At 46.3% G+C, this 13,659-nt stretch overlaps 1 protein-coding gene across 1 annotated transcript in view; it reads right to left on the bottom strand.

The window, feature by feature from the left end:
- The window catches only part of LOC147115324 (uncharacterized), a 94,446-nt gene that overhangs the window by 56,062 nt on the left and 24,725 nt on the right, over positions 1 to 13,659 (bottom strand). The window contains exons 3-6 of the mRNA XM_085993766.1: positions 7,751 to 7,854; positions 7,586 to 7,657; positions 7,392 to 7,508; positions 6,523 to 6,598 (exon numbers count right to left, since the gene is read on the bottom strand). Of these exons, the coding sequence (XP_085849892.1) occupies positions 6,523 to 6,598; positions 7,392 to 7,508; positions 7,586 to 7,657; positions 7,751 to 7,854 (369 nt within the window). The remainder of the gene's footprint in view (positions 1 to 6,522; positions 6,599 to 7,391; positions 7,509 to 7,585; positions 7,658 to 7,750; positions 7,855 to 13,659) is intronic.

Genomic DNA, 13,659 nt, shown 5'->3' on the forward strand with positions numbered 1-13,659 from the left:
GATGTGGAATCTGTATGGGTAGAGCTGAGAAATACCAAGGGGCAGAAAACGTTAGTGGGAGTTGTATACAGACCCCCAAACAGTAATGCTGATGTTGGGGATGGCATTAAATGGGAAATTAGAGATGCGTGCAATAAGGGCACAGGAGTTATCATGGGTGACTTTAATCTACATATAGATTAGGCTAACCAAATTAGTAACAATACTGTGGAGGAGGAATTCCTAGAGAGTATACGGGTTGGTCTCCTGGACCAATATGTCGAGGAACCAACTAGAGATCAGGCCATCTTAGACTGGGTATTATGTAATGAGAAAGGATTGATTAGCAATCTTGTTGTGCGTGGCCCCTTGGGGAGGAGCGATCATAATATGTCGAATTCTTCATTAAGATGGAGAGTGAAGTAATTGACTCAGAGACTAGGGTCCTGAATTTAAATAAAGCAAACTACAATGGTATGAGGCGCGAGTTGGCTAGGATGGATTGGGGAATGTTACTTAAAGGGGTGATGGTGGATAGGCAATGGCAAACATTTAAAGATTGCATGGATGAACTACAGAATTTGTTCATCCCTGTCTGGCATAAAAATAAAACAAAAAAGGTGGCGCAACCGTAGCTAACAAGGGAAATTAGGGATAGCATAAGATCCAAGGAGAGGACATATAAATTGGCCAAAAAAAGCAGCAAGCCTGAGTATTGGGAGCAGTTTAGGATTCAGCAAAGGAGGACAAAAGGGTTAATTAAGAGGGGGAAAATAGAGTATGAGAGTAAGCTTGCAGGGAACATAAAAACTGACTGTAAAAGCTTTCATAGATATGTGAAGAGAAAAAGATTGGTGAAATCAAGCGTATGTCCCTTGCAGTCAGAATCAGGGGAATTTATAATGCCGAACAAAGAAATGGCAGACCAATTAAATACATACTTTGGTTCTGTCTTCACAAAGGAGGACACAAATAACCTCCCAGAGAGGTCGGGGAACATAGGGTCTAATGACAGGGAGGAACTGAATGAAATCAGTATTTGTAGGGAAATGGTGTTAGGGAAATTGACGGGATTGAAGGCCGATAAATCCCCAGGGCCTGATAATCTACATCCTAGGGTACTTAAGGAAGTGGCCCTAGAAATAGTAGATGCATTGCTGGTCATCTTCCAAAATTCAATCTGGCACAGTTCCCATAGATTAGAGGGTAGCTAATGTAACCCCACTATTTAAAAAAGGTGGTAGAGAGAAAACGGGGAATTATAGACCGGTAAGCCTGACATCGGTAGTGGGGAAAATGCTAGAGTCCATTATAAAAGATGTAATAGCAGAGCACTCGGAAAACAGACATGGATTTGCAAAAGGTAAATCGTGCTTGACTAATCTACTGCAATTTTTTGAGGATGTAACTGGTAGAATAGATAAGGGAGAACCAGTGGATGTGGTGTATTTGGACTTTCAGAAGGCTTTCGATAGGTCCCGCATAAGAGATTAGCGTGCAAAGTTACAGCACATGGTACTGACTTGGATAGAGAACTGGTTGGCAGACAGGAAGCAAAGAGTTGGAATAAACGGGTCTTTTTCCAAGTGGCAGGCAGTGATTAGTGGGGTACCACAGGGATCGGTGCTAGGACCCCAGCTATTCACAATATATATTAATGATCTAGACGAGGGGACTAGATGTAATATCTCCAAGTTTGTAGACGACACAAAGCCGGGTGGGCATGTGTGCCGTGAGGAGGATGCAGAGAAACTCCAGTATGATTTGGGCAGGTTGGGTGATTGGGCAGATGCATGACAGATGCAGTATAATGGTAGCAAAAACAGGAAGGCAGATTATTATCTGAACGACAATAGATTGGGAGAAGGGGCCCTGGGTGTCCTTGTGCACCAGTCGCTGAAGGTAAGCATGCAGGTGCAGCAGGCGGTTAAGAAGGCAAATGGTATGTTGGCCTTCATAGCAAGAGGATTCGAGTACAGGAGCAAGGATGTCTTGCTGCAGTTGTACAGGGCCTTGGTGAGACCACACCTTGAGTATTGTGTGCAGTTTTGGTTGCCTTATCTGAGGAAGGATGTTCTTGCCATGGAGGGAGTGCAGCGAAGATTCAGCAGACTGATACCTGGGATGGCAGGAATGACGTATGAGGAGAGATTGGGTCGATTGGGCTTATATTCGCTGGAGTTTAGAAGAACGCTCTAGTTCCCTGGTTCTGGACTCCCCCGCCATCGGGAACATCCTTCCTGCATCAGTCTGTCACAGTCTAAGGATAAGGAATAAGCCATTTAGGACAGATGAGGAAGAATTTCTTCACCCAGAGAGTGGTGAACCTGTGGAATTCTCTACCACAGAAGGCAGTTTAGGCCAATTCATTATATATATTCAAGAAGGTGTTAGATATTTTTCTTAAGGCTAAAGGGATCAAGGGATATGGGGAGAAAGCAGGGACAGGGTACTGAATTTGGATGATCAGCCATGATCTTATTAAATGGCGGAGCAGGCTCGAGGGGCCGAAGGCCTACTCCTATCTTCTATGTTTCTATACCTTTACAATATTCTAGTGGTACCATGAGTTTCATTATAGTAATGCTTTGCTTCTGCATGAGGGTTTATGTTGGGTGTCATCAGCCAGGGCTGTAAAGGGTAGCTCTGGTCTTCCAAAAGTCATCCATTCCTTCTGTTGGGTCCTTCAAATAGTTGGTACATAGTGGACTGAGATAGAATGAGTCAGGGGTAGTACCAGGAAAGCAGGCACTGATGTACAGAGTGACATTTGTTTGGTCAGTAATTACCTGTGCATTTATGAAGTGGAACCCTCTTCTGTTTATATAAATGTTAGGGTTCACACGTGGAGCCCTGATAGTTACATTGGTTCTATCTACAATGCTTTGTACTTTTAAAAATATGCCTCTCTGAAAAAATCCTGTGCCCACTCCAGTTGCTGGGGTCTTCCAGTCATGGATGTAGTCTGAAGATCAGCTAGCAGAAGGCTAGCATTTCAGTAATGGCCTCTCTGCTGAGGCGAAGGCATTGGAGACAGGTCTCCTTTGACATCCCATGTATGTGTGGTGTAGTCTGCAAGTGCACATAGCACCTGTGGTACCTTTGTACCCCAAGATGGTGATGCCTCATCTATTCATACTCCTCAACCAGGAATAGCAGAAGAGATTCCCATCATCCCACCTTGGTTTCCTTGGATATTGTGCAGCAACAGCCAAAAATTACAGAAAAATTGAGTGTTAGCAAAATACAGGCTGCAGCAAAAGAGACGAAAAAAGGAGGCTTCTGCATATTTGCAAAATATAAAATGTAGTACAGGTAGACTACCCTTTATCTGGACTTCCGAAAACCGAAACCCTCTAAAAACCGAAGGTTTTTTCGTTCAGCGTAAGTCCAGCGTAAGTCGTGCGCACGACCCCCCGCGGACCCCACCGGACCCCCGCCGGCCCCGACCCCCGCCGACCCCCCCGCCGACCCCCCCGCGGCCCCCCGCCGGCCCCGACCCCCGCCGACCCCCCCGCGGACCCCCGCCGACCCCGACCCCCGCCGACTTATGCTGAGCGTCAGCGTAAGTCGTGCGCACGACCCCCCGCCGACCCCCCCGCCGGCCCCGACCCCCGCGGACCCCGACCGTAAGTCGGCGGGGGTCGGGGTCGGCGGGGGTCCGCGGGGGGGTCGGTGCCGGCGGGGCTCCGCGGGGGGGTCGGCGGGGGTCCGCGGGGGGGTCGGGGCCGGCGGGGGTCCGCGGGGGGGTCGGCGGGGGTCCGCGGGGGGGGTTGGCGGGGGTCGGGGCCGGCGGGGGTCCGCGGGGGGTCCGCGGGGGTCGGGGCCGGCGGGGGTCCGCGGGGGGGGTCGGCGGGGGGCCGTGCGCACGACCCCCCGCCGACCCCCGCCGACCCACCTTCCGAAATCCGAAATTCTCCGAAAACCGAAACACGGCTGGTCCCGAGGTTTTCGGATAAAGGATAGTGTACCTGTATTACACAAATGCCTAGTAACTGGCCCCAAAATTGAGCAAAAATTGGCAAAACTGCTAAAGCACAGGTACAAAAAATAATCAAATAGGCTAATGGAATCATAGAATCATACAACACAGAAGGAGGCCGTTCGGCCCATCGTACCTGTGCTGGCTCTCTGAAAGAGTTGTCAATTAGTCGCACTCCACTGCTCTTTCCCCATTGCCATGCATTTTTTCCTTTTTAAGTATTTATCCAATTCCCTTTTGAAAGTTACTGTTGAATCTGCTTCCACCGCCCTTTCAGATAATGTATTCCAGATTATAACAACTCGTTGAGTAAAAAAAATTCTCCTTATCTCCCCCCTGGCTTTTTTGCCAATTATCTTAAATCTGCGTCCTTTGGTTACCAACCCTCCTGCCAGTGGAAACAGTTTCTCCCAATCTACTTTTTCAAAACCATCATAATCTCATCTTAACCTTCTTTGCTCTAAGGAGAACAATCCCAGCTTCTCATGGCCCTCCACATAACTGAATTCCCTTATCCCTGGTGCTTTTCTAGTAAATCTCCTCTACACCCTCTCCAAGGTCTTGACATCCTTTCCAAAGTGTGGTGCTCAGAAACTCTAGCTGAAGTCTAACCAGTGATTAACAAAGGTTTACTTTAACTTACTTGCTTTTGTAGTCTGTGACTCTATATATAAAGCCAAGGAATACATATGCTTTTTTAAAACAGCTCCACTTGTCCTGCTACCTTCAAAAAATTTTGTATGTGAACCCCAGGTCTCTCTGTTCCTGCACCTCCTTTAAAATTGTACTATTTACATTATACCGCCTTTCTTAATTTTTCTTCCGAAATGCATAGCCGTGGCTCAGTTGGTAGCACCCTCGCCTCTTAGTCAGAAGTTTGTGGGTTCAAAGACTTGAGCACAATAAATCTAGGCTGACACTCCAGTGCTGAGGGAGTGCTGCACTGTTGGAGGTGCCTTCTTTTGGATGAGACGTTAAACCGAGGCCCTATCTGCTCTCCCAGGTGGACGTAAAAAATTCCATGGCACTATTTCGAAGAAGAGCAGGGGAGTTATCACTGGTGGCCTGGCCAATATTTATCCCTCAATCAACATCACTAAAAAACAGATTATTTGGTCATTATCACATTGCTGTTTGCGGGAGCTAGCTGTGCACAAATTGGCTGCTGCATTTCCTACATTACAACAGTGACTACACTTCAAAAAATACTTCATTGGCTGTAAAGCGCTTTGGGATGTCTGGTGGTCATGAAGGGCGCTATATAGATGCAAGTCTTTCTTTCTTTCTCTGCATTTAATTTAATCTGCCATGTGTCTGCTTATTTCACCAGTCTCTCTATGTCCTCTTGAAGTCTGTTACTATCCTTCTCACTATTTACTACATTTCCAAGTTTTGTGTCTTCTGCAAACTTTGAAATTATACCCTGTAGACCCAATTCCAGGTCATTAATATATATCAAATGGTTCTAATACCAACCCCTCGGAGACATGACACTATACCTCCCTCCCGTCTGAAAAACAACTGTTCAGCACTACTCTTGGTTTTCTGTCCCTTAGCCAATTTTGTATTCATGCTCCCACTGACCCTTTAATCCCATGGGCTTCAATTCTGCGGTACTTTATCAAACATCTTCTGAAAGTCCATATGCACAACATCAACTGCTCTATCTTCATTGACCCTTTCTGTTATTTAATCAAAAAACTCATTCAAGTTAGTCAGACATGATTTGCTTTAAAAAATCCATGCTGGCTGTTGTTTATTAATCCATGTTCTTCCAAGTGACAATTAATTTTGTCTTAGATTAGTGTCTCGAGAAGTTTCCCCACCATTGATGTTAGGCTGACTGGCCTGTAGTTGCTGGGTTTAACTCTCTCCCCTTTTTTAAACAGGGGTGTAACATTTGCAATCCTCCAGTACTCTGGCATCACCCCCATAACTAAGGAGGATTGGAAGATTGTGGTCAGAGCTTCCATTGTTTCTATCCTTACATCCCTCAGTAACTGAGGGTGCATCCCATCCGGACCGGGTGACTTTTCTACTTTGAGCGCTGCCAACTGTTTTAGTGGCTCTTCTTTATCTATTTTTATCCTGTCCAATATCGCTACTGCTTTCTCCTTTACTGCTACTTTGGCAGCATCCTCTTCTTTAGTGAAAACAAATGTAAAGTATTCATTTAGTACCTCAGCTATTCCCTCTGCCTTCACAAGATCTATGTTTTGGTCCCTAATCAGCCCCACCCTTTCTTTGATTACCTTTTTATTGTCCATGTGTTTATAAAAGACTTTTGGGTTCCCTTTTATGTAAGCTGCTAATCTATTCTCATACTCAAGGTGTTTAAAATGATAAAGGGATTGATAGGGTAGATACAGAGAAACTATTTGTTTGATGGGGGAATCCCATCCAATTGACAGATCAATAGACTTTTGTTGGGTAAGGGTATCAAGGAATATGGACAAATGGAGTTGTGGTACAGATCAGCCATGATCGAATTGAATCTTTTAAAAATTGATGTTTGAATATTTCTTTTTAAGGATATATGCTATTTCTCCAGGAGCACTGACCAGCTTTTTTGGATGTTGCCGCTTGCATAAATTCTTCTATTTCATCTTCGACATCATATAATTGAATGTGTTTGATCTGGTTAAAATAAAACAAGTATTTAATTCCTTATAACATGACAGAATTCAAGAAGCAATGACCAACCTAAATCTTGTCACAGTCTCCTGGATTTGGTTGGATGGATCTGGTAACATGAAAGCTTCATAATGTGGAAATCTTCACTTCTACAGTAAGGGACACCCCATTCCAGGTGTTGTTTGCAGGTCATCCTGTAGGACATGGTACAACTATGGACTTCCTTCCTTGTGATGCAGATGTGATAAAGACAGGTCCATGTCGAGGGGTTTACAAAGAACTCAAGGTAGTGATGGGCATGGACAAAACAGGTCAGTGTCGTTGTACCTCCATTTGTTGATCCCTCATGAACTCGTCAAAATTATATAACACCATTGGACTCCTAAAGGAATTCCTATCTGGTTGGAAAAAGCCCCAAAATAGCAGACTAACCAGTAAAACCAACTAATGCAGAGAGCTAAATGCAATTGCAATTATCAACTTGCAGTCAATGTAGACAATTTAGCTTTAGTTTTTTAGCATTCAGCAACAGTATAGCAGGTGCAGCACCCCCAAAAAGGTGATAACCTTTGGTAATAATCTACCAGTTATGGTAGTAGAGACAAAAAACATCAGAGGCATTCAAGTTGAGAGGGTGGAGCCAGGTGGTCTTTTCTGGTGCTTAACTTTTTCTTATATATTTTTTAAAATGTTCTTAATGCTACTCTATTCCATATCAGAACATGTGTTTTCAATTAAAAGTACTTAAAAGTTAGATGTTTTTTCATAACTACAATAAGTTGCTGATAAAACTTACTTCTTGACGTTCAACTCCTTTTTCATAGAATTCGACTTCCTCCTCCAAAAGTGCAACAATTTTTTTATTAATAACTGGTGCATTGACACCCTTCACATAATCCACGATCTTACCAGCCTGACAAGAAGAAATTTAATTTAAAATTTCATAATTCAATAATTTTTTTTAAATAGCTATCAGTATTTTTAACTCACCACAATGAATATGAAGGCAGGTTCACACTTTCCTTCAAATCCTTTTAACAAGGGAATGAAACTAGCTTGAACCTATGAAGTGAAATTAAAAGTTGTAACAAGTAACACCTGCATTAAATGCAGCATTTTTCAAAATAATCTTTTTTATGCTTTGCAAATACTCACTGTATGAAAATGTAACAGCTCATCCCCAAATTCCATTTTCAATTTTCTGAACATACTTAAGATTGCTTTACATGGTCCACACCAACCTTGATGAACATCCACTACTGAAATATTGCACAATAGGTACAGTAATTTATTTGCAGAATGACATCCATCAGCTAATTAATACTAGACCTCCAATTATTCTATTAATTCTAGATATAAATGACTGATAATTAATAAATAAATATTAGAGAAGCAGCACAGGCAATGTATCGAGACTGTGATATGTGGGAGTTTGTGGAAAGCGAGACTGTCTCGGATTGCTACATAGGCAGTAAATGTCTCTGGCCTGAGACACTCTGGCTCGAGGCACTCTGGGCAGGATTTTCATTGGGCCGTGGAGGCGGGATTGGAGGCGTGTGGGGGGTTAAAATCCCGAAATCAGGGGGCACGAACCCATCCCGCCCCCAACCCGCATCCATGCCAGTTTCAAAGGAGGCGGGTACCTGAACCACACTGGGACCCACCTCCCCGAGGCGGGAAGGGGATTAGTGCCAATTAACTGCCTGTTAACAGGTAGTTAACAGGCAGTTTTTAGCCTAATCCCTATTTTCATTGGTGAAATGTGGGATTCCTGACGGCTCCAAACCATGCCAAGTTAGCGAGGCGGGCCGTCGGGATGAAGGGCTTGGAGGGGTTGAGATGTCCGGTGTTCAGGTGAGTGATGCGTGCATGAGTGCAAAGATAAGTGTGTTTGGTGTGTGTAAAGTGTTTAAAGAAGTTTTACTTACATGTACTTATCTTTACAGCCTTCCTTCCTTCAGGTCTCGGGAGTCCCTCATCTCACCGGCACAGAAAGCAGAATGGCCGCGAGCTGTCAAAAGTTCCAGCATTCAGCTTTCTGTTCTGGGGAGATCTCTAAATCATCCTGAGAGGAAGGAATTAACCTGGAGTACAGATTGTCAGTGTTTGACAGCTTCAAACAGCTGTGAAACGCTGATATTTGATCTGTCAAAAGGTCTTGACAGATGAAATATCAATCTGTGACGTCACCTGTTGCCGGGTGGCCCTTAATTGGCCTGCTGAGCCCGCTGGGTGGGCTCAACAAGGTCAATCAAGTCAAAATCGCGTGGGTTGGCTAGAACTCAATGGAGGCGGGACTACAACCCCGAAAGTTGTAGTCCCGCCTCCTCAATGAAAATCCAGCCCTCTGGCTCAGAGTCTTTGAACTGGAGTGCGAGTTAGAGACACTCTGACAGATAAGGGAGAGGAGGAATGTTTGGATAGTTTTCTCCAGAGTGCAGTCACACCTCAGAGGAAAGCACAGGTGCAGGAAGGGGAGAGTGTGACCATTAGTCAGCAGGCTAAGGGGAACCAAGGGTAGATAGAGAAGGAGGTCCTGCAGGCACTGGTCCTGTCCAACAGGTACAATGTAATTGCTACCTGTGAGGATAAGGATGGAGGCTGCGGGGTGCATAGCTAGAATGCTAACCAGGGCACCGTAGAGCAGGAGGCAGTCCAGCAGGGCGGGGGGTGGGTGGAGGGATTAGAGCAGAATAGAAAGGTTGTAGTCATAGGGGATTTGATAAATAGGAAGATAGATAGCACCTCTGCAATTGCGACCCAGAGTCCAGAAGGGTGTGTTGCCTACCTGGTGCAAAGGAAAAGGATATTCTGGAGCAACTGGAAAGGGAGGGGGAGGATCCAGTTCTCATGATCCATGTTGGGGCCAATGACATAGGGAAGAAAATGGAGGAGGGCCTGCTAAGGGAATATCAGAAGATAGGAACTAAATTAAAAAACAGGAGTTCACGAGTAGTAATTTTGGGATTACTACCTGAGCCACGTGCTAATTGGCATAGGCTTAGGCAGATCAGGGAGGTGAATGCATAGCTGAAAGAGTGATGTGGGGAGGAGGGATTTCATTTCATGGGACGCTGGCACCAGTACTGGGACAGGAAGGAAGTGTCCAATGGGATGGGCTCCACCTGAACTGGAGTGGGACCAGTGTCATAGAAATATAGAAACATAGAAGATAGGAGCAGGAGTAGGCCATTCGGCCCCTTGAGCCTGCTCCGCCATTCAATGCGATCATGGCTGATCATCCAAACTCAGTACCTGGTCCCTGCTTTCTCCCCATACCCCTTGATCCCTTTAGCCTTAAGAAATATATCCAACTCCTTCTTGAATATATTTAATGTATTGGCCTCTACTCCCTTCTGTGGTAGAGAATTCCACAGGTTCACCACTCTCTGGGTGAAGAAATTCCTCCTCATTTCTGTCCTAAATGGCCTACCCCTTCTCCTTAGATTGTGACCCCTGGTTCTGGACTCCCCGACCATCGGGAACACCCTTCCTGCATCTAGTCTGTCCAGTCCTGTCAGAATTTTATAAGTTTCAATGAGATCCCCTCTCATTCTTCTAAACTCCAGCGAGTACAAGCCCAATCGACCCAATCTCTCCTCATACGTCATTCCTGCCATCTGTGGAAGTATAGTTTCTTACTTAGACACAAAATGGCTTCCTGGGCATAGAATAAAAACTGAAATGGCCGGCAGCATGATTCACTAATTAGTTTTAAAAGGATGAGACAATTTAGGAATGCAACATATGTACTCCTTATCTGTAAAAAGCTTAACAAGGAGCCTCATTTACCAAACAAATAGCCAAGGACAGGATAAGGTAAACATCAGCCCACAGGCTCAGTTGGTACAGTGGGAGAACAGAAGGATCCCATAATAAAGGATTAGTTAATCTTATCTCAAGGTATTTCTGTTCGTTATTCTAACGAAGCCTGGAATACGTTGTTTCAGTAATTTGCAAGGTCTGTGCCTTTGTAATCAGGTATGATTCAATACTATGTCATGTGGCATAGAAAGCCTGTTTTGTTTCTGTACTGTATAAATATGTTACAAATTCTGTATTACTTCGAAGAGGTCTGATGTAGCCCTTGACTACACAACTCTTCCCTTGCAAGCAAATAAAGCCTGTCTTTAACGATACTTTGTGTTTTAAGAGTCTTACTCGGGAGTCGAGCCTTCGACAGTATTACAGAATCACAGAAACCCCACAGTGCAGATAGAGGCCATTTCGGCCCATCGAGCCTGCACCGACACATATTCCACCCGATCCCCGTAACCCCACGTATTTAATCCCCCTAACACTAAGGGTCAATTTATCATAGCCAATCAACCTAACCCGCACATCTTTGGACTGTGGGAGGAAACCGGAGCACCCGGAGGAAACCCACGCAAACACGGGGAGAATGTGCAAACTCCACACAGACAGTCGCCCGAGGCCGGATTCGAACCCGGGTCCCTGGCGCTGTGAGGCAACAGTGCTAACCACTATGCCACCGTGCTTGGAGGTTCCACCGAGATCGCTTGCTGCCTTTCGGTAAGTCACGGACAAGGGCATCGTGAATCTCTAATGACAGATCCTGAATGGCCACAGTGATGTTTTATCACATAAAAGGATTTCTCATTAGATATTGAATTGGTGTGGTCTGTTTCTTCCGACGGGAGTACTGCGATCAAGTTAAGACTCGTGTTTCAGATTTGAGTTGAATCCTGTAACTTTTGCTTCTTTTATGTTGACCACTGAAAGGAGGAGAATACTGACAACACAAGTCTTTAAAAAAAAGTATCGGGCAAAGAAGGCAAGAGGAAAGTCGACAGGGCTGAGTCCCAGACAGATAAGGTACCAAGTTAAAACTGCAGTATCAAGGGTGGGTCCCTTGAGCCGGGGTGAGAGACCCGTGGCAGAAAGTATCATTTGAGGATTGTCACTGTGTTTTAATGACCTGTATTACCAGGCTCGGGACTATTCTCCGTTGAGATACCTTCTACGAGGGTTCAAGCCCCTCGCATTAAAGCATAAGGATTTTATATGAATATAGAGGTTAAGAATTATCGCAACCATTGTTTTCCGTTTTGTTTGTTGATTGTTGACAACGTTAAGACAGAAGACTCTCACATAAAGTAGAAGTTAAATGTTAAGGACTCAGCTTGTAGTGGCGTACAACGCAAACTGAGAATTGACTATTTGTTTAGTTTAGAGTATGTGGTAAACCACTGTAGTTCACTGTGTTCACTTGTTGTTGTTGTTGTTGTTGTCGTTCACTCTTGTTTAACTGTTATGTCTGACTATGCCTCAGCTGACTCCGCCCTCGGCTACCGAGTATAAGGACGGCCGCATGGCAGCTCCAGGCATTCGGTCATCCACTAGAGGCATAGTCCTGATCTGTCTGAAGTGTAATTCAGTAGTTAATAAAAGCCTGTCGTTCTGAACTCTGCTCAGCCTCTTATTAGAATTGATAGCGCATCAATTTTATTAACTACTGAAAAAAAAAAATAATAATAATGATGCTGCAGATACTTAAGATCAAGTGCCTGGAACTCGACCCGCAAGAACCGGACTCGACTGCTAAGTTCTCGCACTGGCTGAATTGTTTTGAGTCCTTTCTGGCTGCATCCGGCGAGACCGTCGCCACCGACGCCGACAAGCTCAGGGTGCTGAATTCTAAAGTAAACCACCGAGCTTTTGCCCTTATCCGGGACGCTACGAGCTACCAGGGGGCTATCGACATTTTGAAGGAGCAATACGCACGCCCGGTCAACTATGTTTACGCAAGACATCTCCTGGGGTCTCGCAAACAACAGCCCGGGGAACCCACAGAAGCATACATACGGGCGCTGAAGGAACTCGGCCGAGCCTGCGAATGCAAGCAAGTATCAGCCACGGAACATACGGAGGAGCTTATCCGTGACGCCCTCGTTGCGGGCCTCAGGTCCACTCACACACGGCAGCGACTGCTGGAAAGTAGCAAGCTCGACCTGAAGAAGGCGATTTCACTCACCCTTTCGTTGGACGTAGCTCACCGGAACATGGAGGCCTACTCCCCGGACCGCGCGGCCGCCTCATGGATGCCGCAGCCGCCGCCATCTTGGGACGCGGCGCCGCCACGGGCCCCGGCCTCAACTGCTGCAGCGATGTCCCGCCCGAGTCAGAAATGTTATTTCTGTGGCCAAACCAAACACCCCAGGGCGCGCTGCCCGGCGAAAAACGCGGTCTGCTCTGCCTGCGGTAAGAAGGGACACTACGCTGGCATCTGCAGAAGTCAGAAGACCCCTACCTCCAGCAGCACCGCGTGCGATTCGTGGGAGCGGCCATCTTGCCTTCCTCCAGCCTCGTGGGGATCGGGATCGTCATGGGCGCCGCCATTTTGTCCTTCTTCTCCGACGCCGCCATTTTGTCCGCCATTTTGCCAACGGGCCCCCGACTCACCCACCGCCGCCTCACCGGGGTTCTACAGCGACGCTCCCGACTCCACAGCGGCCTCCATTACGCTGGATCAATCCAGACCCCATCAGCTAGCCAGGTCCACGATGGACATCCAGGTAAATGGCCGCGCCACAACTTGCCTTTTTGATTCCGGGAGCACGGAGAGCTTCATACACCCTGATACGGTACGGCATTATTCCCTCTTGGTCCGGCCAACGCGCCATCGGATCTCCATGGCCTCAAAATCTCACTCAGCAGACGTCGGCGGCTACTGCGTAGTGACCCTCTCGGTGAAGGGCTCCGTTTATAAAAATGTAAAGCTATTCGTCCTGCCACATCTCTGCGCTGCCATTCTGCTGGGGTTGGACTTTCATTGTCACTTTAAGAGCGTCACCTTGACATACGGTGGACCTCTTCCCCCGCTCACTGTCTGCAACCAGCAGTTTTTAAATTGCCCGCCGCGCCCCACCTGTAGTCTCTCCACCCTCAAAATCACACCCCCCCCCCTGTTCGCCAACCTCACCCGCGACTGCAAGCCTATCGCCACAAAGAGCAGGCGATACAGCACCGGGGACAGATCCTTCATAAGATCTGAGGTGACGCGGCTCCTGAAAGAGGGGATTATTGAGGATAGTACCAGCCCC

The sequence above is a fragment of the Somniosus microcephalus genome, chromosome 7, assembly GCF_052327205.1.
Source record: "Somniosus microcephalus isolate GS21.2 chromosome 7, FLI_Smic_1.0, whole genome shotgun sequence".
NCBI classification, from domain to species: domain Eukaryota; kingdom Metazoa; phylum Chordata; class Chondrichthyes; order Squaliformes; family Somniosidae; genus Somniosus; species Somniosus microcephalus.